Source organism: Myotis lucifugus, unplaced genomic scaffold, assembly GCF_000147115.1.
Source record: "Myotis lucifugus unplaced genomic scaffold, Myoluc2.0 scaffold_54, whole genome shotgun sequence".
Taxonomy (NCBI): Eukaryota; Metazoa; Chordata; class Mammalia; order Chiroptera; family Vespertilionidae; genus Myotis; species Myotis lucifugus.
This window is the reverse complement of record NW_005871102.1, coordinates 1,809,602-1,836,147: the sequence shown is the minus strand read 5'-3', so window position 1 is coordinate 1,836,147 and position 26,546 is coordinate 1,809,602. Positions and strand designations below refer to the sequence as shown.

The window sequence follows — 26,546 nt, the reverse complement described above, 5'->3', positions numbered from 1 at the left end:
CTGTCATCAGTGTCTAGTCAGAGACGTGGCTGATGGTCGCTGTCCTATGCCCTTCGTTGCCCCTGCTCTTGCCCCAATGACCGGGGTTGACCCATGAACATTTTTTCAAGATCTCTTTTCTTGGAGGCCCTTTAACTGGCATGACTTCATTCGTTCAGACTCTGGGCATCCAAACAGAATGAGCCAGGCCGGCGCCCTGTCCTCACCGCACTCACGTTCCAGCACAGGAAGGCAGTCAGTGATGTGTAGCCTACAGTGACGAGGCAGGACACGTGAACGAGAAGTTCCTGCCACAAGGGCAGCAAGACAGGTCTGGGGTGTTGACTGGAGAGGGAGCTTGATGAGGTAACAGTTGAGGTTACATCTCAGCAGAAATACATTTGAGCTGAGCTCTGAATGCGAGGAGTGGTCACGCACGCCAAGATCTGAGAGCTAATGTACCAGGGACACACAAAGTCCTGGGGTGGACAGGCCTGGAGTAGGTGTGTCCAGGGTGCGGGGGGTGAGAAAGGGTAGATGAGATTGGAGAAGGAGGCAGGGCCAGATGATGGGGTACAGCGGGGAGTTCAGGTTTCACTCTAGGCGTTGGGAAGCCTTGGGGGGATGGGAGTGAGTGGAGGTGCAGGGCGCGGGGAGTGATACGATCTGGCTCGTGGGGGGGAGGCAGGCTTTAGAGGGACCAGGGGAACCAGAGGCTTGTTGGGAAGGTGTCACAGTGATCGGATGAGGGACAGTGACCTGGCCATGGATGGAGAGATGGATGGATTTAGGATGCATGGGTTTTGGAGGTAGAGCTGCTGGGTCCAGCCGATGGGGTGGAGTGGGGGTGAAGCAGAGGGGTGTATAACTAGTTTCCTGGGGCTGCCCTGACAACGTACCACAAGCTGGGGGGGCTTCAGCAACAGAAACATCGTCTCCCGGGTCTGGGGGCTAGAAGTACGAACTCAGAGTGTTGGTAGGGCAGGTTCCTAGTGAAGCTCAGGACAGAAGATCCGTTCCAGGCCCCTCTCCTGTAAGTGCCACCTTCTCAGTGTCTCTTCCCACTGTCTCCCTCTGTGCACGCCCCTCTCTGTGTCCAAACTCCCTTCTCGGAAGGACACCAGGCACATTACATGATGGGCCCCCTTGGCCCGTGTGGCCTCTTCTTCACCAAGTGCGTCTGCAAACACGCTGTGGCCAAATCAGGCCCCACTGTGAGGTCCTGGGCTCAGGACTTCCCACGCCCTGTACAATGTAAATTGTGGGGGACACAGTTTGACCCATAACGGGGGGGGGCGGGGGGGGGACCAAGGACACGCAGTCAGTCCTCGGCTTAGTCCAAGCCTAGAAAGAATTCATTCCCTCGTCACATAGCGATTAGGCCCCAAGTGTGTGGCAGGCACAGAGCGAGCTGTCAAGTCCCACGGCCGAGTGGATCGCTGCTAGTTAGGAGCTTGCACTGCACGAGCATGAGAGAAGTGAGCCCACAAGGAATGTGTGTGTGAGACCCTTGCTCTTTCCTGCTTTTAAAGGAAACAACTTTAATACAATCAGATAAAGGCCCTGGTAGGTACTGACTCAGAGCTCAGAAGAGAAGGCAATCCATCTGGGGAGGGTTGGGGACAGAGGACCTCTGAGCGGGACGAGGGGAGAAGGTGGAAAAGCCTTCCAGGCGACGGAACAGCGTGTGCGAAGCTCACGGCGGGAAAAAGCAGGGGTGTCTGGGAGAACTTGAGGGAAGTGGGGCGATAGGGGTGGTGGGAGACGAGGCTGGGGTGACGGGACCCGATCACGAGAGATCTGTGGTATCATCTGAGCAACGAGGAGCCAAAGGAGGCTGAGAGGACCACGGTCACTGAGGCTTTAGAAAGAGGAGCTGGAGGGAGGAAGCCAGAGCCACACCGAGGCTCGGACAGATGAAAGGGGCTCCTGACAGCCAAGGACCCTCTCTCTCCTCCCCTCCCTACCCCCATCCCTACCCCCACCCCCACCCCCAGAGCTGCCTGGCGGAAGGAGAGCCCGCAGCGCTTGGTGACCTCCTTCCCACCTGGGAGCCTTTGCCCTGCGGTCTCTGTCCCGACGGCCATTCCCTGGGCCCTGTGCCCTCTAGATCCTTGTCACCCCTCAGACCTCAGTGCCAAGTCCCCTCCTCGGGGCCATGCCAACTACTTCCTGCGCAGCCCTGAGCACATCTCTCAGTTTGTTTGTCTGTCACTGTTTGTCATCTCCTTCTCCCTGCAGAAGGTAGTAGCCTTGCCGCATCTGTCATTCAGGGCTGTATCCATAGACTCAGAGCTCTTGAGGTGCATTCACAGAGACCAAAGGCCACTGGGGTGAGGTTGGGGGGTGGGGTGGAAAAGATGGGGTCCGTGGATCCACGGAGAGAGGGTAAAGAGACCGTCACTCAGGACGCTGCTCTGAGTGATGTCCATGTTTCCATTCTGAAACGGTCTCTTTGAAAACGGAAAAGGGATTAGAAAGCATCTCCGTACAGAGACAGACAGCGCCTTCGCTTGAAGGAGGCCTGCATAACCACAGCCAGGACCCGGACCATCCCAAGTTCTAAGCATTGTCAGCTGAGGATCGCGGCACCTCTTCCTCCCTGTTTGTTTGGTTATCGCCAGCCTTGGCTCCGAGAGGCGCCACGTCCACGGACTCACTGACTTGTCACAACAACCGGTTACCAACTCCACCTCACAGATGAGCCAACAGAGCCCCACACAGAGGTTAGTTGACCCGCCCGGCGCGACAGCGAGTGAGGAGCAGAGTCAGGACCCGAACCCAGAAATTGCGGTCCCCCCATGGCATCGGAGCACTTGGCTAACCTCTGTTGGATCAGAGGCGCTAGAGGGGAGTTGCTGAATCATCGCAGCGTGGCGTGTTGCTAGTCAGCACAGGCTAACTGCGGGAGCAAAGGCCCCTTCCCTCAGCGGCCGCACCCAACCAAGGTTTGCTTCTCACTCATTCCACTCTTGACTGTGGTCAGCAGGGGGCGCTGTGCTCCACAGTCATTCAGGCCCGGAGTCCTCCCCAGGGCCCTTTGCCTGTCACCAGCCAATGAGCAAGCTGAGCGAAAACAGGAGAACCCGTTCCCTGGGCCAGAACTCCGTCACCGGGCCCGCAGTGATGTATGGGGGCTTGGGAAGCAGTCCAGCCTGCGCCCAGGGAGAGGAAGGTGGGCACAGCCTCCGGGCTCATTTTTAAGGACTTTTGTGGGAAGACCTGGCAGGAGGAGGTGCCAGGAGTCGAAAACATCGGTTCTGGCCCCGACTCCACCGATCGCCATTGTGTCCGGCCAGTCACTGCCCCTTTGGCCCCTGTTCCTCGTCAGCAGGGCGGGGACCCAGCGACCTGACGCCCCTGTGCCTCTCCCAGCTCGCCATGCCCACGGGACGCACGTCATTTCATTCTTCTAATAATCACGGTGTTCTGTTCTAGTCCGTCTACATCGATGAGCTTGTGCTTTTGTTCAAAATGGCAACCATAACGATCACAGTGATGGGGAGGGAACTACGACCTACTTCCCGCGCGCTCGGCCTCTGTGACACACCACGTGTGCATACTCCGGGGGGAGAGGCGCCCATGGGTGACGGGCAGCAATTAATTAAATTGGGGAGAGTACAGGCATCGATGTCACCACGCCCAGGGCCGGGTTTCAGTTATAAACCTGATCATCCACACGCAGGTTACTTGCTGGGGTGCGACAATTTCTGTACAAAACGGCACTTCCATCAGTTAGAGGGCCCCTGAGCAGTCAGGAGAGCCAGGCGAGAACCATCGAGAAAACACACCCAGAGCAGCAGCCTTAACCACAAACTGAGGTTCCCCTCAGCCCAGCGATGGCGTGTGTGACACCATCGTCACCACTGGGGTCTTGCAAGGACTGCACCGCGGTTTGGGGAGCAGGGGCACGGTGTGGGCAGGCAGGTGGAGACACCTGGGCTGGTTAAGATGTCGTCCACCCCAAGGACAGATGGTGGGGAGACGGCACAGACTGTTTGATGTGATTCCCAATTGAGAGAAAATAAATGCACCAGCCTCGACGACCTGAGCCAGACCCGGGCTGGAAGACGCAAGCAGAACACAGCCAGGGACACCCCCTCACGTCCCTTCCCCCCTGACCCCCCATCCTCCAGAGAACACCATGTCGGGCCCTCGACCCCCCTGCCTCCCACCCACCGCCCACCCGGTGGCCTCCCCGGACACCGGTAACCATCTCTCCATCTCGCCCCTTAGGGCAGTGTTCTTTACAAACACAGTGGATTAGTCCCCTCCTTGTTCCCTGGCGGCTCTGACAGCCCACAGCCACATGGCGTAGAGGCCCCCTGGCGGGGCCGCCTACCTGCGGGCCTGCGTCGCCACACGGCCACCCCACTCGCTGCCGCCGCTGCTGGGCTCAGCCACACGGTCCTTTCAGGAGAAGCCAGGGGTCCGATTGTTCGTCTGGAAAAAAGCACAATAAACGCATCGTCACCCTGTGTTTCCGACCTCTGGGGACTAAATGGAAACACAGGGCGACAATCCCCACAATCACAACCAAACGACCCAGGTTGGGTGGCACCCACTTTGGTTTGTCCAGGACAGAGGACCCGTCTCAGTGGCAGCGACACTAGGAGACACAACAGGACGGCTTCCCAGAGCGCCGTCCAAGGCCCAAAGCCGGGCTCCTTTTGCAGAACAGCCTGAGGACGCTCTGACATTAACTCTCGCCCCCAAGGACACCTTTGATCGTTCAGGGAATGCTCCTCATGCGAGGCTCATAAATGCTAATCAAACACTGCAGATTAGCCGAGCCTAGCGAGTAGCCTGGGGGCCTAGAAAAGAGTTCTGAGAGTAAAAAGTATAAAGAACACCTTTTACTCGCATTTCGCCCGGACTGGGTTCCCGCGTGGTAATGAATACTCTCTTTGGCTGTGTGGGGAGCCGACACAAATCAGTACCTTTAGGAATACAGACGGGAATTACTGACTTAGCTTTAAGCTTGAAGAGAAATCTATTTATTCAAAGGCTATTTTAGGTGCCATGGGATGGATGAGTTTGAGACAAAGGTTGGGAGGGGTAGGAGGGCCTGGGACATTGGGATAAACACATAATTCAAATTCATGCTTCTAGTTTAGCCAGCGAAGCAGCCTAAGTTGGAATTTGCTATATGCACGATCCCTCAGTGAGCGGAACGTACGAGGCTCCGTGATAGCAGATCCCATTATCTTTGTCCCTCATTTCCGAATCCCCAACACCTAATGCAAAGTGTGGCATATATTAGTCAGTGGTTCTCAACCTTGGCTGCACATTAGAATCACCTGGGAATCTTTTTAAAATCCTGATTTCTGGGCCTCATCCTGCAGAAATTCTGTTTCTTTGCTATGGGGTGGGGCCACAACATTAGTAACAAAGAAACAGAATTTCCGGAGGATGAGGCCCAGAAATCAGGACTTTAAAAAGATTCCCAGGTGATTCTAATGTGCAGCCAAGGTTGAGAAGCGCTGTATTAGGTGCTCACGAAATGTCTGTTAAACGCACAGAGAACTCTCTTAAAGCATTTCCCAGAGCTTTTCAGATCCCGTCATCTTTTCCTGAAGGGCAGCTCTGATCACAACATCTGCCTCCCGTTACAAAGCCCCCGAAGTAACACGCACCCTAAGAAGGCCCTGGGGACCCGGCCACAACCCCCAGACCTCCTCTCTGCCCGCGGGCGCACCAGGAGGCCCCTGCACTCCTGCCCAGGTCTGAGTCCCTGCCCGGAACCTGTGAGCATCCTTTTCACCCATGCTTCTCCGCCAAGAGCCTACCCACCTACAAGGTCCTCCCCAAGTGGCTCTACCTTCATGAAAACTGTCAACACGTGGAGGTGGGTGTCTAATTTGAACCACAAAAATGCAGTGCGAAGAGCACCTGGTCCCAGGAAAGCTCTCGGGTAAGATCAAAGCAGAGAAAAGTACCCAGGTCTCCCCACAACAGAGCAGCGAAACCTACTGGCCCGTCCCAGGCTGAGGTCACAGCAAAGCCACTGCCAAGGGAGGAGGCGAGGGGTGTGAGGAGCGAGGCGGTGGGTGGCCGTGGAGGGACCCAGGCAGTGTTCCCAGGCCCCCGAGGGGCTGTGACTTCTCAGAATACTTCCCTTTGTTGCCTGTGGAGCTTGTCTGGGCCACCATGTGCTTTCTATAAACCTTCACTTGGGCAGGGCCTGGTTTTTGTTGTAAGTCTTTCAAGCACTTGTAAAGTATCTAACAACAGGAAGTCACTCTCTTTGCCTTTGTCCAAGACAGACCAACATAAACGTTTACGTCAGTCTGGGGAGTAGCCAAGTAGCGTAAGATTCTGAGCATCCCGGGCTGCTTGCCAAAAACGGGTTAATTCCACACAGAGGACGAGGAGGCCAGAGCAACACCAGTGAAGGGCTCGCCCTGGGGCATCAGGAGACAAACTTCCCAGAATCAGGCAGGCCAGCACCGCCCCTCACTCATTCCCGGATGTGCTCCGTGTCCTGGCCTAGAGGCCTGGGGAATGACCATGCCCACTTGGTGGGGTGGTAATGAAGACTAGGCTAAATGACCAGCAGGTGTAAAGTGATACATGCCAACTTATAGTCTCACTGCCTCCCAGGGGCCAGATGGCACAGTGCCAGGAGCCAATTTATACAACTGCGTAAGATGTACCATGGGGGTGTGGGGCCACCGACCAGCACATCAGGACTGAGGTCATGCAGGCTTTGAAGGACACGGGAGCCCTGGGTACATGGGACACGTATAGAGCCTGTGACTGATCCAAGGACACAGACCCCGAGGACAACCCCAGGGCACCATGTGACACATGATGGCCCAGCTGCAGCCACTGGCCCTGCTCCAGTGCCCGAAACAATGAAACAATGATTCTGGGCCACGTCCCCCTCGCTTCCCCACATTGACAATGCGCCATCCTGTTGCTCACTTAAAAGCTATAATTCACACGAAGGCCATTAAAGTATCAGACGAAAAGCAAGCACAAGGTAACATCCTCCTCCAGTTCTTTCGCTGGCTCGGCAGCCTCGGGAGTGCTGGACCCACTGTCCAGGGGTCTGGGTGTTTGTCACAACTGCGGGTCCTCAGACATGTCACCTCCCCACTCCAGGCCCCAGATCCTTCATGTTTAAGTGAGAGGGTTGGCGGGGTCTTCAGCCTGAAAACCAGTGACTCTGATTTTGGGTCCCATCGCTTCTCGGCCTCTGGGCTACGATCAAGTGCGGTCTTCGGTCCTGGGCAATGTCGTGCACCAAGAAGCCTCTTGCATTTCCTTGAATCATGCCTGTCCTCCACGTCTCACTTAGACACAAGGACCTGAGGATTCCGGAACCCAAGGACCCTCAAAGACCTTACACCTGAGTGCTGATGGCTAAGATGCATGGGGAGAGCGGGAGATGGAGAGGGGTGCCGGAGGAAGAGGGGCCAGCCCAGACAAGCAACCAGAAAGACCCAGCTGTGAGCTGAGCTCAGGGCAGCAGTAGGGAGGGGTCCAGGGACCCCATCCCTGTTCCCTAGTACCATCGCTGAGCGGCCGTCAAGACCCCTTTTCCACTGGAAAGAAAGGGAGCAGGCTGGGAAGGATTGTGGGAATCCTCAGCGAGGGCCAGGAAGCAGACAGGGTGATGAGGGAGAGGAAGGACCAGCAGATGGGACCCCAAGCATGGTGAGTCCCGTCAGACACAGGAGTGGGATGCGAGGACAGGGCTGGGGGCTCGGAGCAGGGAAGGGGCAGTAAGAAGGCTGAAGTGAGGCTGGAGGGGACCCACGACCTCGGAGCCTGGGGACGTCCAAGTCCCCTCTGACAGGCAGCCGGACATCGGCACTGCCTCTTGTGCCTCAGCTCTCGTGTGTGCTGGAAATGGCGAGCTGTGCTCATGGAAGGTCACAGTGTGAGCTGCGGTGGAGAGATTGAGAGCAGCTCTCGGGGGCCCTCAGAACACTGACCGTGCACACGATCCCTTTGTCCCACAATCGCTGAGCATCCCCTGCGTGCCAGGACTGATAGCCTATCGATTTTCACATCCTCCGCCCAATAGCAGCGTGTATGCACGGCGAGAATGAACGACTACCTATTGACTAAATGCGTGCACATGTCTTGTTTATGGAGCCTCAATAGGATTCCAGTGAACTCTGGAAATCTGCAGTTCCTCCCCTTAAGCCTAAAATCGATGGTGTTATTAAAAACAGGAGGGCGTTCCACTGCACGTTTCCTGAGTGGTCTGTTTCTCTCCCTCCAGGTGCTCTCTGTGGCATGCCCAGACCCTCCGCCCGAAGGGGAATCCGTCACGAGTGAGCGAGGCTGTGTCCCCGAGAGCCCAGGACTTGGCGACGAGCTGAGCACCATGGAGAAGTTCGGCTCCTTCTTCAGTGACATCTGGGACACCATCCTGACCAAGCACCAGGAGGGCCTCTTCAACAGCGTCTGCCTGGGCGTGGTGCTGGCGCTGCCGCTGCTGGTGCTCCTCGCCCTGGTCTTCGTCTGCTGCTACTGCTGCTGGAGCCGGCCGGGCAAGGGCCAGCAGCCGGAGCACGGCCCGGGGAAGAAGAAGAAGAGGAGGAAGAAGGGCGAAGAAGACCTCTGGATCTCCGCCCAGCCCAAGCTCCTGCAGATGGAGAAGAGGCCATCGCTGCCGGTCTAGTGGGGCGGGCAGCAGAGGGTCCGCCTTCCAACGACACACGGGGCCTGGAGCGTCACACGCGTGTCCACAGAGGAACTTCTCAGCCAAGGAGCCAACCTCAGACTGAGTGTCCCCAGGGAGGGCACCCCCAGGGAGCACGGGGACAATGCGTGGGCACTGGCTGGGCAGCTATGTGTCCAATAGCAACGCTCTCTGCTCCAGATTCAGGTGTGCTGTCCGCCTACTTCCGGCACAGTCCATACGCCAAAGCACAGGGAACACGTATCCATAACCATCTGGGCTCACCATGCACACCACACGCACGCAGTACAGTATCTGCTCTCGCAAAAACATCTCATAGGAGGGCCTGGCCAGATTCGGGCGCAAGTGCACAATTACACGACCCGGCAAGGTTACAAACTCCATACCTGTTCCATGTACTACTCAGGTTACAGATGTGTGCTTCCTACTCCGCTCCCCACAAACCCTCCTGCTGCGAATCCTCATCCTCGGACGTTTCAGCACCTGGCACAGTGCCCTTTGCTGTTGTTGATGCAGACCCTCCAGCTCCTGTGCTCCTGACCCCTCCCCGAGGAGGGCAAGTTGACAGTGCAATGGATCCAAATTCATCGGAAGCTATGGTCTCGCAAGGTCCTCATTACCACGGTCGGTGTTGAACGTGGTCCAAGACTCCTCGTTGAAACGCTCCGCGCAGAGCCCCTCAGGAAGGCTCCTTCTCCACACGGGACAGCAGCTCTGGGTGTGGCTCCTAGAGAGCTATGGGAACCAGGTAACAGGCTGCTCGGCCCACTCCACCCGGTGCACCGTCCTGTGCAACGCAGAGGTGGAAGGAGATGCCCCACCTGAGCTGGGCATCCCCCCGGAGCCAGAGGCTTTCAGTGGGGAAGGAGTGAAGACATCGCCGGCACAGCCTCGCAGAAGGCACACTGGAAGCGACGGGTGGCGTGCTGAGGGTGGGATGCGGGAGATTCAGACTTGAAGCGAAAGCAGGATGAAGCTATATAGAGGTTTATTAATATTTATCTTGAAGCTCAGGCAAGTGCCTTGCGCACAGTGGGTACTCATAACTGTCTGTGGACGCCGTTGGGTATGTGATGACGTTAAGGGTAAGCTGTAATACCTCGCCAGTTCCCCCAAGTGGCCTTCTGAGTGAGCCCCCCATTGCTGCGATGGTGGAGGTGGGTGTTGAATTCTGCAGAACCAGGGGGTGGGTTGGCAGGTGGGCCCCGAGGTCCGTGAGGACATATCAACCAGGTCCACGGTGAGCTGAGGAGCGGGTCTCCCCACCAGGCTGAAGTTGGGAGGCCGAGGTAATCCACTTGTCTGATGAGCTGGTTGGTATTTGGACTGGATTGTGACCGTGTTGCAATGGTGGGTAATTCCTGAGAGCAGGCTGTGCTGTCCAAATTCATTTGCAACCCTCGGAGGTGGTTCCAAATGGTGTGCAATTGCCATTTAATTAACAGTGTAGCTAAACTATGGTACTTATAGCAGCAGAAACGAAATGCTGTGCGATTGCGCCAAGGGGAAAATGCGCTCTATCTGCGCACGTGGGCCACCAGGTTCTCACCTGCCCCCCAGGTGTGCTCCAGGCCTGCGCAGCCTGCGCAGAGCGGACGCTGGGTGGTGCCTGCCATGGGAGGGACGCCAAGTTCAGTTGCATACACTGTGGAACCAGCAATGGTCACCCCCTCCCCCTACGAGGCCCCAAGTCTCCCAGGCACTCAGGCCCTGGCTCCTAAACCCCTGTGACCAGAGAAGCTACACCCTCTGATTCCCTGTCCCCGTGCCACAGGGAGAGCCTGTCACAGAGCAGCTGACTGTCCCCAGGGCATCACAGGACGGCCAGTCATCTCCCCACCTCCCGCTGCCCAGGACACCGGCCTTCCCCTCTGTGCCTCGCAGTCCCCTGGATGGATGAGTTGGGCAGACGTGGGGGGGCTGGCGGCTGAGGCTGGTGTTAGATATGATCCCAGAGAGCAGATCACCGGGAACATGGTTGCCGTGGCAACTGGCTGCTCATTTGAATTAAGAGAGCAGTGTTTGTCACCTCCACGACAAGGCCTCCATCTCCAGGTGCAGGGCCCTGCTGTCTCCTAATCTAGTGCATCTGCTCCAGCTCCGGCCACGAAACACCAGGACGCACCTCTCAGCTGCTTCCAAAGCCTCAGACCCAGGACACCCAAGCCCTGAGCGAGGCCTCTCTTTTCCCCACCCAGCCTCCCCCGACCCTCCCTGGGGTACCTACAACAGTGCCAGGGGCAGGAGAGGCCCTCATATGCCTGTTGAATAAAGGGGCATGAAAGGAGCCCAAGGCATCATCTCTCTCTCTCTCTCTCTCTCTCTCTCTCTCTCTCTCATCTTCTCCATCCCCTCTTGTCCTGGCTCCATCCCTTCCTTCATCTCCATTTTCGCTCCTTTCCTTCCCAGCCTCTGTCCCAGAACTGCCTCTGGCAGCAGGGGTGCCTCTGAGGGGAGCCTGCCTGGCCCCTCTCGGGGGGTTTAAGCTAATGAAGGACAACGAGGGAGTAAGGAAGGGGCTTCCTCCCCCAGCACAGGCCTGGGGAGCCCCTCGATGTGTACCCAGCTCCAGCCAGCACAGCCCCTGTCAGAGCAGGTCTTCCCCTGCTGCTGCTGCTGCTCTCCAGGGATTCGCTCTCCTGTTTCTTGGGGGGAGGGAAGGCTATGGAGAAAGGGTAGTCACCCTTTTGAGAAGAATATAGTGGTCCAAATTGTACAGTATTTGTCAGTATTTTTTTTTCTGAAAAATTCAAACACATCAACAGAAAAATTGATTTAATAAAAGCCCTGCCTGGCCTCCTTCCTTGCTGGAGCCAGACAGTTCCTTTCTTGACACTCGATATGACCTCTCCCAGACGTCACTCACGTCACTCACTCACGAATGACGGATGGATTGACGGATGCAGGGATTCCCTCTGGGCACTGTCCCCACCCCCCTCAGCCCCTGCCCTGCAGAGCAGCTGCCTGGGGGTCCAGGCGTCAGAGGCGCCCAGGCAGCACCTAGAGAGGCTCCCTACAGGAGGCTGGGCAATGTCTTCCTCAAGGAAAAAGGGGAAAACAGCACAAACCACACAATAACAGACTCATGAGTCCACTAGGGTCCTGGGAAGGGGGGAAGTCAAAATCCTAGAGAGACACGTGTATGTGCGTATAAATATCCGTCTTTTTCCGAGTTGGCCATAGCTTTGCCTCATATGAAATGCAATGGCTTAGAATCCAGCGGTTCTCAACCTGTGGGTCGCGACCCCTTTGGCGGTCGAACGACCCTTTCACAGGGGTCGCCTAAGACCATCCTGCATATCAGATATTTACATTACGATTCATAACAGTAGCAACATCACAGTTATGAAATAACAATGAAAATAATTTTATGGTTGGGTCACAACATGAGGAACTGTATTTAAAGGGCCAGAAGGTTGAGAACCACTGGCTTAGATGCTCCTGATCCCTCCCTCGGTGATGCTAAGCTGGTCATCAAACCGTCTAGCACAGGGCTGTGCACCAGGACCAGGAACGATGGACTAGTCCCAGATCTACACTGTCCGCCACGTGCGTCAGCCACATCCAGCTCTTGCAATGAAAGGTAATGGCAGTAAAGGTGCAGGCGCCCAGTTACACCCGCCAGGTTCCAATCACTCAGCAGCCACCTGCGGCCAGTGGCTACCACCCTGGACAGCAGGGTCCAGAAGCTCGTGGGGGTCGGGGTCAATACACTGGCCATCAGCAAGGGCTGAGGAAGGAAGGCCTCTGCCTGCCCCCCACGGCAGGGGAGTGTCTGGAGTTCTGGTGAGTTCCTGCCCCCTGCCCATCCCCACAGATTCCGGGACTTCCCGAGGACTCCCTCCCACACCCTTCCAGCTGGTGACACCTGAGGGGAGGCCATCAGCTCCACCTGCCCAGCCTTGGCCCTGACCTTGGGGTGGATATGGGCTTGGACAATGCCACAACTCTCAACTCACAGGAACCCTCCGTGCTGGCTCCTGGACCTTTGACCCCAGTATTATTACCAAATTCAAAGTCACAGGATTACAAGACTGAAAGTCACTTCAACACAGCTTTTGGTCTCTGTCTTAGGTTCAAAGAGATGTTTTCAAATACCTAGGCCACGTCACTCAGGGTGGCCATGTTTATTCCGTGAGCATTTTTGATGTTTTTTACCCTGTGCCGGACACACCAGGCCACCATTGTTGTGTTGGCTGTTGGCATTTTTTTATTTGCCAATCTACGGGGAAAAGGTTAGTGTCCTGACTGGTCAGGTATTGCATATTTTTAAAATTGTTGCAGCACACCAGTTGAAAATCACCGCTCTACGTAAATGCTAGTGGTCTCTGAATTACATTTGATTATCTAGATCAGGGGTCCTCAAACTTTTTAAACAGGGGGCCAGTTCACTGTCCCTCAGACCGTTGGAGGGCCGGACTATAGTTTAAAAAAAACAACTATGAACAAATTCCTATGCACACTGCACATATCTTATTTTGAAGTAAAAAAACAAAACGGGAACAAATACAATATTTGTATTTGCATGTGGCCCGCGGGCCGTAGTTTGAGGACCCCTGGTCTAGATACTCAGAAAACAAACAAATGCTATGGTCAGATATGCGACTATCCCGCTGCTTGAGATCCGCACACGTGGATCACATTAGCATCTAACAGGTGCGATAATAGAAACAGGTGTCACTCTGCTGAACTCAGTCTTCCCAAGCAGATTGGACCATGAAACCTCCTCTTTCAGCACACCTGGAGGAGCAAGGGTTCCAAGGAACACTGTTTGGGAAATGCTGCCCTGGCAGGCATCCCCCATGCCTTATCTGTTCCTGTCTTCCACTACTTACAGCTCAATTCCTACATTCCCCAAGGAAATCGGTTCCTAAATGCACAGATTCTCCTTCACCTTTAATAGCCTCTGTTTCTCATGCTGCTCTTCCTCTTTCTTCCATTAGTGAACCATGATAATCCCATTGCTGGCCATTCACGGCCTGGAGACCTTAGGGCTGGCTGGAGAGACACCTCCACCAAGGAAAACCAAACGTTTTGAATGAAGTTATGGAGACGGAAGATCCGGGCCCTCCCCGGCCCCTCTCCCGCCTGCTGTATAACACACAGAGCATCTCGGGATCCCATCTGATTCCTGAGGTGACCGATGCAGGGTGTAAGCCAGGGGTGGTGCCATTTTACAAATGAAGAAACGAGGCCCAGAGGAGGCACACAGCTCCCCAGACCTGGAACGGAGCAGAGTCTCGAATGCCTCCCCCAGGGCCCTGCCATGTGCTGGTTTGGGCTCCTTCGTGTTCACCTGCAGGCGCACCTGGTGCAACAAAGGACTCGAGTGCCCAGATGTCTCCTTTAGAGGTTCCACATCAAGCCGCATCTTTCTCTTAGCGCTCTCTGATTAAAGCTAATTGTCTTCACCTACCAACACGGAGAAGCATTTTCATTCCATTCTGTTACCTTCTCTTATTTAAACCACAACACCCCAAAACCTTTGTTTTCTAGTCCTTGCCTTCTCAGCGCCCTGCGATTTGCTGTAATAAAGAATAAACAGGCTTCTGTGGGCTGGCCTGGGAACCTAACTTCCCCATGTAACACTGGAATCGAAACAGCCCATTCTCACTGCCCGTGGAAAGTACCCACAGCCAGAAGGACCTTGGGGAGTGGAGTTATTTGCATATTAGGAACTGCCGGAAGCCCCTTTAGGGGGTGCCCCCCTTGCCTTTCATCAAGCTGAGAGCCCCCAGCCCCTGTCTCACCGCCAGCCCAGTAGACCAGGTCCAGGAGGAGTCCAGGCTCACTAGGCAATCTCTCCGGGTACTTCCCAGGTACCATTCGTCCAGCAGCCACGCTGCCTCCACAACCACCAAGCACAGGCTGGACCCACAGGCGACTCTCAAGACCATGCTATCCAGGAAGGAAGAAAAGTGGGGACTCCCCAGAACTCACCTTTACAGAGGAGAGGAGGTGGTGGGAGCGGGGCGACACCGCCACCTGCTGGCCGGGCTGGCCACCGCGCGCCTCCTGCTCGGCCGGGGGCCCTGGTCCCGTTGACCCGCGTTCCTTCGGCTCCTCTCCAGCGCCCTGGACAGGCTTAAGGGAACGACCTGGACGTTTTTTCACGCAGGACTTCAGCAAACGATTACGTTTCGCCAGGAGCTTTTCATTGTTTACACTTGTTTTCCCTTCTGCCACGCTGTACGTCCATTTGCGTTTCTCCCTGTCGGTGGCCTCTCTTCGCACACAACACCTGGTCCTTTTCCTTCCAGGCCTCCCCTTCAATCTTGTCTTTCTCCCGCCCCTTCAGCAGTTTCTGGCTTTAATGATCCTCAAATCCCTGAGAGCTCTCCACGTAAAAGCAGAGCTCTTGTCGTCTGACAAACAAACTCCGGGCCTCCATTCCAGCAGACGCCACTGTCCACACCAGCTCTAAGCTGCCAGGGAAGGACCCTCCCTGCCTTTGCCACCGTGGCCCTCACACCCTCTCATCCTCCCTCCTGAAGAGCTCTGCGGTCTGAGCTCCCCTGTCCCACTCCTCCTGGCACAGGCCCAGTGCACAGCCCCTCCCCTGTCTGTGAACCGCTGCCCTTTCTGCGAACCCCCCTCCCTGCCTCCCAGCGCTTTAAATGCGCAGGCGCCAAGGGTCCAGCTGGAACTGGGAACAGCAGCTCCAGCTGATTCTGATGGAGAGCGGGAGCCAGAACCACGCTTCCACGTGGCCCAGACCAGAGTCCCTACCCATCTCTCCCACTTGGCCTCGCACCAAGCACTCCTCCCCTCACCCAGAGACCACTTCCTCCCTCAACACCAGACTTCCCTTTCCCGGGTGCCCTGCCTCCTCCCAGGCCTCTCCTGTCTCCCAGCAAACTCAGGGGCATCCCCACAGACCCTCTCCCATCACTCCTGTGACGCTTTCCCTCCTCCTGTCACCCGCCCCCCCCCCCCCCAGCATCCAATCCATATCACTGTTGACTCGCTCTCCCCACCTCACTGCCCACTGTCATGGTGTGTCCCAGGCCTGTCCCCACCGAGCTGTGGGCAGGGGGTGTGTAGTGTCCTACATGGAATAGGCGATGGCTTGGAGACTTCATCAAATGAGTGCGCTGCTTCTGCCTGGGCCTGGCTGGCAGCCTAGGAAGGCTGTGGTTTTCTTTGGTTTGTCCCCAGTGGCTCTGACCTGACTCTAAGGAAAGAGTGTGACCCTCTGACGAGGTTTACCAAGAAGCCCATTCCAGCCCCAGAGTGGGAGCTGCCAGAGCTGGTCACGTGAAGGTCAGCAGTGCCTAGAGGAGGGCTGGCTCACACTGGGGCTTACTCAGAGTGTGTTGAACAAACAAATGAATGAATGAATGAATGAATGATAGTATGCACTCCATCAGGGCAAGGACCATGTCCAGCTTGCTCGCCTCCTCTGTCCCCCCTAGTATGAGGCAGGCAGACACTTAAATTCTTGAGTCAGAGAACAAGGTGGGGCATTTTTTAATGATCAGCCCCAGCTCTGGAATGTCTGTCACTCAGACCACCCACCGTGAGATCTAGCAGTGACCATGGCATTGCTCAATGTGTGTGTGTGTGGGGGGGGGGGGGGTTAAAATTTTAAAGGCTGATTTTAAAAAAAGTTCCAAAAGTACAGGTTAAACCCAGGAAAAGCTGAGGCAATAAAGGACACCCTTGTCCTGGAGGGAGACTACAGCTTTTAGGGGACAGTTGTCCTCCTTCCCCCTCTCTCCTCCTGCTTCCAAATACCATTATTTGCCATCATGCAAGAGACCACAGCCAACCCTATCCCACTAAAGTGCACAGACTGTGCCTTCACTCACACTTGGGTTAAATTTAGAATTCAAGTGCACTTATGTGGGGAAAAGAACACAAGGCAAATGTTTTAAATCAGGTGGTTTATTAGTATTTTCTTCTTGAAGAGGAATTTGACTTACTTCAATGGTCACTGATTTCCCTACAGAAAAACCTTCCAAAGAGATAGGAAAATAAGCCGAAAGGGTCTGACCGCGTGTCTGTTCCGACAACAAGCCTTGGATGCTGAGCACTTTCTGAAAAACCCCAGGGCTGAGCCACACCGCTGGGCACAACCTTAAAATTTTCCCAGCAGGGTGGGTGGGGAAGGGAGGGAGGCTGGGCCTTGAGCAGGAATCGCAGGAAAGAGACTTGGGGAGCAACCAGTTATCAAGAGGCAAATGGCTTAAAGTTGAAACGAGTGAGAATTTATTCACAACATATGCAGGCCTATGAACGTGAATATGCAAAGGGCTGGGGAGAGGATGCTTGAAACAGCAGAAACTTGGAAGGCGTAGTTCCCACGAGCTGGGCTAGTCAGGGCTCAGCTCAGTGCGACTCCATCTTGTCCCTTTGGCTCCCGTCACTCCTCCTCACCACACCAGCAAGCTTTGGAAAGGGGAAGGTGTACACCCTTTTCCTCAAAACCCAGTGTCACGGGAGGTCACAGCATCAGGCGACCTCAGCCCTGGTCAGGGACACCTCCTTGGTGCTTCTTTCTAGAGAGAAGATTTGTATTAGCGGAGCTTCATATTCACACACCGACTTCCAGAGTTTTCCAGTTGGTAAAGCGCTGGATTCTGTTTTTTTCTGCCCTAATCCTATATATTTGTTACTGAAGAAAGACTAAAAGAAAGACCTTGTCATTCTCTCCCATACTCACTGGGCAACCACGACTGAGCTGGCCTTCAGGCCCCAATGTGGATGGACGAGAATGCAGGTGGCCTGGGGCTTGGTGACAGGCTGTGTCTGCTGGTGACCAGCCATCTCAGGAACCAGGGGCTGACTTCCCTCCAGCTTCCACTAACCAGTCACCAGGACCCACCCCACCCCAAGCTTACACAGCCCCAACCCCGGCCGGCCTTGCCTCATGCGATGATTGCTCAGATGGGTCATCAGAACGTTCTAGAATTTTCTCCTAGTGTCCTCTTCTTCCTGCCCAGGACGAGCTCCCCGCTGTAGCCCTGAGGGCGGATCTTCAGCTCCACATAAGGAATGGAGAATTCGTGTCCTTTCCACGGCTCCCAGTTCACCCCCTACATCAAAAATCCAACATCAAGAAGAGGAATGGGTGCGGGGGGGGGGGGGGGGGTCCCTTGCCTGGGAAACCACACCCTCACTGCTCAGGGCCAGAGAGAGCCCTCAGGGAAGTGAGGGTTGATCTAGGAACCTGCGCCCTCTGCTGGGCAGCTTGGGTTAGACAGGCTGAGAGCCCCCTTGTGGGGTGGGGTGTGGGGGGGGTGAGCCCAGGAGGCGCAGGGGCTCAGATAACAGGATCAGCCTGGCCAGCAATGATCACACTGTCTTTGCCTCACTCTTCTCCTTCCCAAAAAGTTAAAGGCAAAAATAAACATATTAATTGGCCTATTGTGTGGAATCATTTTCAATTTAGGCTGTTTAGATATTAGCTCTGGGGTAACGAACAGCCTGCTGAAAACTAAATTTCATTTTATGTCTTCTGACTGGAGAGCACAATATTTAATTCACTTAATAACCTCACAACCTGGCCAATAAAGAGCCCAAGTGACCAATTCTGTGTGTTTTAATTTGTGAGGTAAATAATAAACAGGAAATAAACGCCCTGCTGACTGTGAGCAGCACATTAACCAGATGAATGTCCTTTATTAGCAGACACGGGCTTGGTTTGGGGCCCGCTGGCTGCTCATTGCAAACAGCTGGTCTCTGATCACAGGCGTCCCTGGGTCGGGCCACAGCCTGCCACCTTGGTGCCGGGGCCCACCCGCCTCGGCTTCCCGGGGGCACCTTCCTTCTTCCCTGTGAAAAATCACCCCGGGATCAGCCCGGCTGCTGCCGGGTCAGGGCCAAAGCAATCATGTCACCGGGCTTCAGGTGTGCTAGTTGTTACAGTGCCATTGGCGAGAGGCGTGCGGGGGCGGGGCTTCCTGGAGGCCAGGATCCGACTGGGATGGAGGCAGAAAGCCAGGATGCACTCCGAGAGAGTGCACGGAGGGCACGGATTAATGCTGAGAAGGAACAAAGGTGCAATGATCAAGAAGCTGTGAGGAAGCAGGCAGGAGACGCCCATAGCCGGTGAGGAGTCAGGGCGATGTTCACGGGTCACGGAAGCTCGAGACACTGCGGATGGGAAAGTTTCAGAGCCAAGAGGGGACAGTGGCTGCGAGGATGTGCCTCTGCGCACTGAAATGGGGGGGTGCTCAGCACAGAGCTCTGGGCAGACTGGCTGGTTCTGGACGAAATGGGCCCAGAGATGGGTCTGAGCTTGGGCAGAAAGGACTTTGTTTCCCTGGTGGTCCAAAGACATGAGAAAAATAGCTCTGGTTTACCTGGGAGAACTAGTTGAAGCCCTACCCCCCAGTGTGATGGTGTTGGAGGTAAGCAGGGTTAGATGAGGCCATGAGGGTGGGTTCCCCCAGGTGGGACTGGTGCCCTTGTAAGAAGGGGACGAGAAGCAGAGCTCTCTGCACCGTGAAAAGGACAGGGCTCTACCAGGACCCGAGCCTGCCTGCACCTTGATCTTGGACTCCCAGCCTCCAGAAGAGAAACAAATGTCTGTTCGAGCCCCGCAGTCTATAGTGTTTGGTGATAGCAGCCCAAGCTGGGTTAGACCATGTCCATGTAGGAACTCGTCTAGTGAGATGGAGCAGGACCCACATTGTGTGTGAATATTCTGAATGGGCAGCCTGGGCTCTCACCGACCTGCGGAAAGTGTGGGGCACTGGGGAGGGGTGAGCAGGTGGGCAGGCGGGCCCTGACCCCAAGGCCATGGGGAGGGGTGAGCAGGTGAACAGGGAGGGCCTGGCCTCAGGACCGTGGGGAGGGGTGAGCAGGTGGGCAGGGAGGGCCCTGACCCCAAGGCCATGGAGCCTGGAAACAAACTCCTGCCCTGACTGGGAGCCTCAGAAGGAGAAGGCAGACTAACCTGCCTGGAGGGAGTCACCTGGGGAACTGAACGTGGGCAGAGCCAGTCACCTACCTCACTGTGCTTGGTCTCCCCGTATCTGCCGTTGGGGTTGGCCAGGTGGCAGTTCTTGTACCACCAGCCGCCATGGTGCGTCAGGGCACAGTTGCTGAGGGCGATGTCGTTGTCTCTGTCAAAAGTTGTAAACTTCCACCCGTTGTGGTAAGAAAGAGCATCCCCTGCAGGGAGAAGATGTGAGAGGTGAGAGGCCACGTTCACCACCTAGGGGTTGAGGACTTAGCAGGAACAAATCTAGCATGAAAACACCAAGGACCCGGTCCATTATGTCACAGGTCCTCTTTCCGGGTCTGCCACCCAAACTCCAGGCCTTGTCCTCCAACAGCCTTCACAGCACGCTCTTTAAAAGCGTCACAGTCCTGTGAAATAGCCACACCCCCAAACAAACTCATGATTCTTCCCATAGCACCTGACCACCCCCTCCCATCCTCCCGGTCTCTGCTCAGCCATCCGCCCAGCCCGGAATCCCCTGAGCCAGGTCCGACAATCCCCTGTACCCTCATCACGCCCTTCCTCCTGCAGGTCACTTGGGCGCCCTCCCCACCAGGGCTACCGGGGCCTGCTCTCCTCTCTGGGCCTGATCCACACCGCAGCCTTCCTAGCCCTCCTGAGGCTTAAACACCCATCCTCTCAGGCCTCACGTCCTATTTCCTGCCACAGGATGTGAATTTCTGCCCCTGGCTTGGCAGACCTGTAACTTGGCTGTTCCCGATGCACAATCTCAGCCCACTGTCCCCACAGGCAGCTTCCGTCTGTGGAGCGCACGGGTCCAGCCTCGTTCATGCCTCTCTCACCACTTTCTCCCTGCTCTCCATGGTTAAACCCTAACCAATCTTCGAAGCCCAGCTCAGCGGTCCTGAGGAGTCTCCTCCTCACCCTCCCTCACACCTCCTGCCACACATGAACTTCTGGAGCTCTCTGAGCACAGCACACAGGTTCATGCTCCATGTCATCGTGTCTGGAAACCTGTAATTACTTTACTCCCCTTTCTCCTATTTCCCCATCACATGTGTGGTCCTTTTATAAGTTTCCTTTTTAATTCAGCTCACAAAAGGCAGCGAGGGCCCATATCGATCCCAAGCTTAATTAAGTGCTGTTTTCATGATAATAAACATATTATATCTGGTCTCTGAGTTTACCGATCACCTTCACAAACAAGCCTTTGGGTTGGGCTGGGCGCCTCCTGGTCCCACGAGGAAGCAAACTCACAGACGTTAGAGTCCACAGGCTCATCCAGCGGCCACCCCTCCAGCTCGTCTCCTCCATGTCACCGTGTCACCAGACTCCCCCCTCCACCCACCACATGGAAGCTCTCTGGGTCTCAGGAACTGTTCTTACAACATAAAACCTCCCTAGGATTATGCAGAAAGGTCCTGCTGGCAATAGCTTCACTGAAGCTCACCTACCGTGCTCCATGCTAAGCACTGGGAAATAAGAGCAAAGGCAAAATGCATGTGACTTTTTTAAACATTAAGTCCTAAAACCTGAAATTTTGCACCAGCGGTTGGCCACTTCAGATCACAGTGTGTGTTCAGCCTTCTGCCATTAGGGGTCGCTAAGCAGACCATGTTGAGAAGGCCTGCGGTCTTAAGAGTACACACCGATTTCCTTGCCTCAGCTCAGTCCTTTCTCAGTCCTGGACTCCCCTGGGCCTGGGGAGCCCCTTCCTCCCTCCCAGCTAAGTTCTTCCCTCTCAGACCCGACTCCAGCCCACCAGCCTGCAGAAGCCCCTGCACGCCTCGGCCCCCACATACCACCTTCTCCACACTCCTGGAGCTCTCATCTCCTGACCACTTGTTAGACTCTTTGCCAAAGTTACCTTCTATTCTCACTGACCTATTTCCATGTGAGTCTCAGGGGAAAGGCCATGTCTTATGCAGTCAGTCGATCTGGCTGGTTACACGTTCCTACCTAGTTACACCAAAGTCAAAACATGCAGAAGCAAAAGCAGACCTACTTGTTAAAAACTAGGAATATAGGCTTAACTATAACATTAAAACAATAACCACGCCTCTCTCTTAAATAAAATAGTCCAATAGCACCATCCCAGGATTAATTTTGTTATTTTCCTTCACAAATAAACACCAGAGCGCAGCCCAAGGAGGGTGAGCCCCATCTCCACTGAACGGCTGCCCCTGTGTTGTCACCGCTGCATGTCACTGCGACCTACACGCCTAGTGCTGGCTCTGCACTTTGACCTTTCTGCCTTTAAGTAATAACACACTCAGGCTGTGCACGGAGGCAGCCCCTCTGAAGCCGAGTGGGAGGTGGGCAGCACCAGGGGGTGGCGGGTCAGTGTGTGATTCCTCAGCAAGGGGGCAGCATCCTGAACTGGGGGTACAAGAGGAGGGTTTTTACTGGCTAGGGGTGCACTGGGGGGTGGGTGTCCATGTATAATGTTCTGATCTTACAATGATCAAGGATTGCTTTAAGAACCTTGTGTACCCTGACCCCCTGCTGGGAGCAGGGCCTGATGTGCCCATGAGAACCGTGCACCTTCGCAGGACAAACTTCCACCCCCTGATCCGTGGCACACGGCAGCCCAAGGCTTGGACACAGGGCAAGCGGCCTCGTGGTCTGTCAGGAACACTGCACGCACCTGCCGTGCCTCTGTACTTCCCCACCGTGAGCCTGTACCGCTCCTTGCTGGAGGCCACCTGGAAGAAGTCGTACACAGCATAGGCGGACTCGTTGGCGGTCTGCAAGTCCACTCTCACCTCGTACCGGGTGGGGGTGCCAGTGGTGAGGTTGTGCAGCTTGTCAAGTCCTAGAAACAAGGAATTCCAATCACCGAACGTCACCTTAGCCTTCATCTCTTCTGCTAATGGGTCCTCCCCCTGCTTTCTCTTTCAGGGGCTCATTTCCTTCTGCTGTTAGTTCTTTGGTGAAGTCGTGCTATTGAGTGTGGAGGCTGTGTCCTCCGGGAGGGCAGGGTGCAGGCACTCCCGGGGTGAGCCTGCCCCACCGGCTCCATCCCTGAGGCACCAGCGGTTTATATTCATTGTCCTCTTATCTCACAGCTGGCGGAGACCAACCACTCACTGACGGTCTCCTACCCTCCCAGGCACCGAGCATCCAGACTGTGACTTTTTAATTTTTCATCTCCCAGTGGACGATTCGTACTCCCTCACTCTCCATGAGCATCTGCTCTAGCACAGAGCAGAAGGAAGAGAGAGCGAGCAGGGCCCCTAGTGGCTGGCAGAACACGCAGCACTTCTGGGGCCAGGGTGGCCTCCTCACAGTAGCCAGAATCCTCATTGATGGCTATTTTCTAATCCTTTGATTCTCAAGGGGAATCTCCCCTGCACCACCCAGCCTTCCTGATTCTCAGAGTCCGTACCGAACCAGAACTCCTTGGTGGGGTCCCCGAAGCCCTCCACGTAGGTCCGCCAGCGCTTGAAGAAGTCCAGCTGCCCGGTGTTCCGCCGCTGGAAGACCTGGAAAGGGAGATGGCGTTCCCTCTGATGCACTCAGCAGCCATGACTGAGAGAGAGGGACAGGAGCGGGGGTGGGGGACCTGGAAAGGGAGCTGGCCCTGAGGAAACAGAGGCAACGTGGCAGATGTGGTGACAGAGAGGGAGGAAGTCAGAGCGGTTCTGTGGTTCTGAGAAGTCCGCATGGAGAGAAGACTGGCTTTGTGCGGGCACCACGGGCCCACGGGGACATGGTAGGTGTGAGCCCTTCTGAGGTCTCCTGCTGGATGAAGAGGCCACAGGCACAGCTGGGTGTGAGCGCAGAGTCCCACAGAGAGACCTAGGCTAGATGGGAAGGTGAGCGCGTCTGAGATGGTGCGGGGCCCACCACGCCCACCGCACTCCCTCTTCCCAGGCACACGGAGACTTCCTGCTGGCCTCTCCCGCACCCCCTCACACGTAGCTGGAGCCAAAGGACCTTCAGTGGGAGCACAGGAGGGGGGGTGTGCTCCATGCTCGCCCTTTCATTGCCACGGGGCCCTCTGCCTCGAGGAAGGCCACATGGGACAGGGCAGAGCCACACGGTGAATCAGCCTGAATCGGCCTGATCCCTGTGTGGGCAGGACGGGCAAAAATGACACCAGTTACTCTGCTGGTCTCTTGCCCCTTCGCTCCAGTCCTTCTTCAGAGATGCCCCATTCCCTCAACCCCTCATTGCTCCTTCATTGATTCACTGACATAGCAATCGTTTACTGAGCATCTGCTAAGTGCTGGCTCCAGGGCAAGTACATAAGATGTCACTTACAGATGTGAAAGTTCACACAGCTAAGTGTTTGGGGACTGATGCCAGGATAAAACACTGATCCCCTCACCCTTCCATTGGAAAGTTTGAGGAACCAGCTCTACTGAGTCTATTCTCCAAAAAGCATTTCTTAACACTCTGAGGCTCATGGTCAGTTTCCTGGCACGGAGGCTGTTCCAGTCCCTTCCCCGGGACTATCCCTGCGTCACAGACAGTGGAACCCTAAGGTGGATGTGGCACCGATGTTAGTTCCACAAACGTCACATCAAAATACACGCCCAGTAACAAGGTCAGGCTCAAATCCCGCACCTAGGACAGATGCATTACAAACGCATTTGGTCCCTTCCGCCAATCAATGAACACAATGCCCAAGTGTGACAGGACCTTTCCTGCTAATCTCTTTTCCTTGTTAGGAAATGCTCCAGCTTGGCCAGGGAAACTCTGGGCAATGGTTCCGATGCTCTCCGCATCACTATGAGACCCAGTGCTCTGCTTGCCAGCTGTGTCCTTGAGCAAGTTAGTTAACCTTGACAAGCCTCACTTCTCTAAACCATTAGACCAAGGTGGCCCATTTGTCATGCTCTTAAATGAGGCTTCAGCAAGGTCAAGAATCATAATAAATTATACAGTATTGCCCGGCTGGCATGGCTCAGTGGTTGAGCATCGATCTATGAACGAGAAGGTCACAGTTTGATTCTGGTCAGGGTACATGCCCGGGTTGAGAGTTTGATCCCCCGTGTGGAGTGATGAATGATTCTCTCTCATCATTGATGTTTCTATCTCTCTCTCTCCCTTCCTCTCTGAAATCAATAAAAATATATTTAAAAAATAAATCATAAAGTATTGAGGCCAGAGCCTGGCATATAAGGATATAAGTTATTATATCTCAGTAAGTGTTGGTTTGCATTTTATTACATCAGATTCCCAATGAACTAACCCTCAGGGATCATGTGGATGTCTTGATCAGGAAGCCTTAACTGACTCACTGAGAATCACGTTCCCACTCTAGGAGGTGAACTAGTCTAATGAACTATTCTGGGAAAACAAGGGCCCCTTAGCAAAAACGTCTCAGGGGGGATCTTTCCTGTCTGGTTGTACACTCCAGCTGTCCGGGTACACTAGGACTTACTTGATGTCCTGAACAACTAAACCGGAGAAAAAAAATAAAAATCTCACTTAAATGAATGCCTGTGGAAAGAGCCTCACATGTGGCCCTTAAAACTTGCAAGATGGAAAACAAAGATGGAAATATCTGAGCCACGTAAGTGTTCCCTGGGTTCACTGCAGGCTTGCGCTCGGCCTCCATCACCCGGGGGCAAGGCCCTCTGCCCGTGCATCAGATTGGGCTCAGCTGCCGGGGCTGGTGAAGAACCTCCATAGAAGGACTTGAGAGCTCAACTGGAGAGAGCAGTGTACTAAGGTCATCTTTCAGTGACAAATAGACTCTTGAGCCCAAAACTATGGAAACCACCAGTGAGAGGTTTGATGGAGAAGTTTTCAGGTCCCTACGTGTCATCCAGGGTGTGCTGGCTTTGAGGAGGACTCTACAGACTCTCAGGCCACGTGTCACCTTAGGAGTCGGCCAGAACACACAACCTGGGCGGGTGGGCCTGGGGTTAGCGAGAACGCAGAGCCATTTTCTCGGGGTCCTCTGCACGAGCAGGATGTACGAGGCAAGCTCCTGGATCTGTTTGGTTCTCTTGTGGTTCTTGATTCGGTACAACAGTGCTGGACACATAGTAGGCACTCAAATATCTGTGGAAAATTCATGGGTATTCCCAGGCAGACACACTGGCAGATCTCTCTCTGAAGGCTGCCCAAGACAAATGCCTCCTTCCCTGGCTTTCAAAAAAGGCCCACTAGGCAGTACAAACATCCTGCCAAAGCTGATTATGGGCTCCAGGGCAGGATGCTCAGAGCTACAGTGGTGCTGAGGAAAAGCAGCAGGTGCAGCCTGTGGGTCTGGTCAGGTGGAAGACCTCCTATGATACCTTCTGTTTCCGTATTTGTAAAGATCCATCAGGAATTTGCCCTTCCAATCCAATTACTGCCTTTCAGCCATCGGAGGCAGCTGTGCGGATAATAAGTTTTCTCCGTTGCTGCTTATCAGATGGTATTATTTTATCCATGGCCGCTCAAGTGTCTTTGGTTTCCCAGGCCCCTGAGCGGGCGCATGAATGAATGCAGTTTGAGTGGGATGGGCTCAGCTTTCTGCTTCCCCGAGTGGCGGGTGCACAGCGGGCAAGTGCGTGCTGGTCTGGGGCAGCGAGAGCCTCTCTCTGCTCAGGCGCAGGGAGCAGGGGCTGGGGAGACAGAGGATCAGACTGAAACCCTCCAAGGCAGCGCCTCAGATCCCTGGACCAGGCTGCCGCCATCAGAGATGGGCCACGTGCTTTCAGCAGACAACGGCCCAAGAGGATAAAGCCTCACTCAGGCGGGGCACGATCGAAACGTCGCCACGTGTTCTTCTCTCAGGCCTTATTCTCTCAAATCAAAGTCCCAACGGCCTTGCTTCTGTACTGAGGAGCCAGGACGAGGAACCCAGACAACAGGCTCCAGGTCAGAGGGCAGAGACCCCAAAGAGGTCATGTGTTTCAGGTGACCTCACATGACCCCAGGAGGACCAATGATCGAGGAGGAGGCTGGAGTCCTGAAATCCGGTTCCACTTTGTCACTAACTCGTGTGACTTAGCCTGGGCACATCCCCTTGTGGGCCTCACTTTCCTTACCTGT

General features: G+C 55.1%; 2 protein-coding genes and 1 long non-coding RNA gene across 4 annotated transcripts in view; 2 read left to right on the top strand and 1 right to left on the bottom strand.

Moving 5' to 3' along the window:
• The first annotated feature begins 2,363 nt into the window (after positions 1-2,363).
• On the top strand, positions 2,364-10,213 carry KIAA0040 (KIAA0040 ortholog). 2 transcript variants are annotated; one of them, XM_014456030.2, is made up of 2 exons: positions 2,364-2,705; positions 8,216-10,213. In XM_014456030.2, exon 2 carries the CDS (start codon positions 8,321-8,323, stop codon positions 8,615-8,617), a length of 297 nt encoding a protein of 98 aa, XP_014311516.1. In that variant the 5' UTR covers positions 2,364-2,705; positions 8,216-8,320; the 3' UTR covers positions 8,618-10,213. The 2 variants fall into 2 exon arrangements, with proteins under 2 accessions (XP_014311516.1, XP_023609725.1); XM_023753957.1 differs by lacking the exon at positions 2,364-2,705 and adding an exon at positions 5,452-5,827.
• Positions 10,214-11,421: 1,208 nt separating this feature from the next.
• Positions 11,422-14,057, top strand: LOC106697204. Its single transcript, XR_001348251.2, has 2 exons — positions 11,422-12,221; positions 13,582-14,057. It is a non-coding gene; the product is annotated as an uncharacterized LOC106697204 (long non-coding RNA).
• A 3,450-nt stretch (positions 14,058-17,507) lies between these two features.
• Positions 17,508-26,546, bottom strand: part of TNN (tenascin N) — a 33,408-nt gene continuing 24,369 nt past the window's right edge. The window contains exons 15-18 of the mRNA XM_023753928.1: positions 22,939-23,035; positions 22,198-22,365; positions 19,596-19,759; positions 17,508-17,676 (exon numbers count right to left, since the gene is read on the bottom strand). Coding sequence (XP_023609696.1) covers positions 17,536-17,676; positions 19,596-19,759; positions 22,198-22,365; positions 22,939-23,035 — 570 coding nt within the window. The 3' untranslated portion in view covers positions 17,508-17,535. The remainder of the gene's footprint in view (positions 17,677-19,595; positions 19,760-22,197; positions 22,366-22,938; positions 23,036-26,546) is intronic.

Bases quoted from the DNA above. Each gene is read 5' to 3' on its own strand.
- KIAA0040 (XM_014456030.2), top strand. From the start codon at position 8,321: ATGGAGAAGTTCGGCTCCTTCTTCAGTGACATCTGGGACACCATCCTG.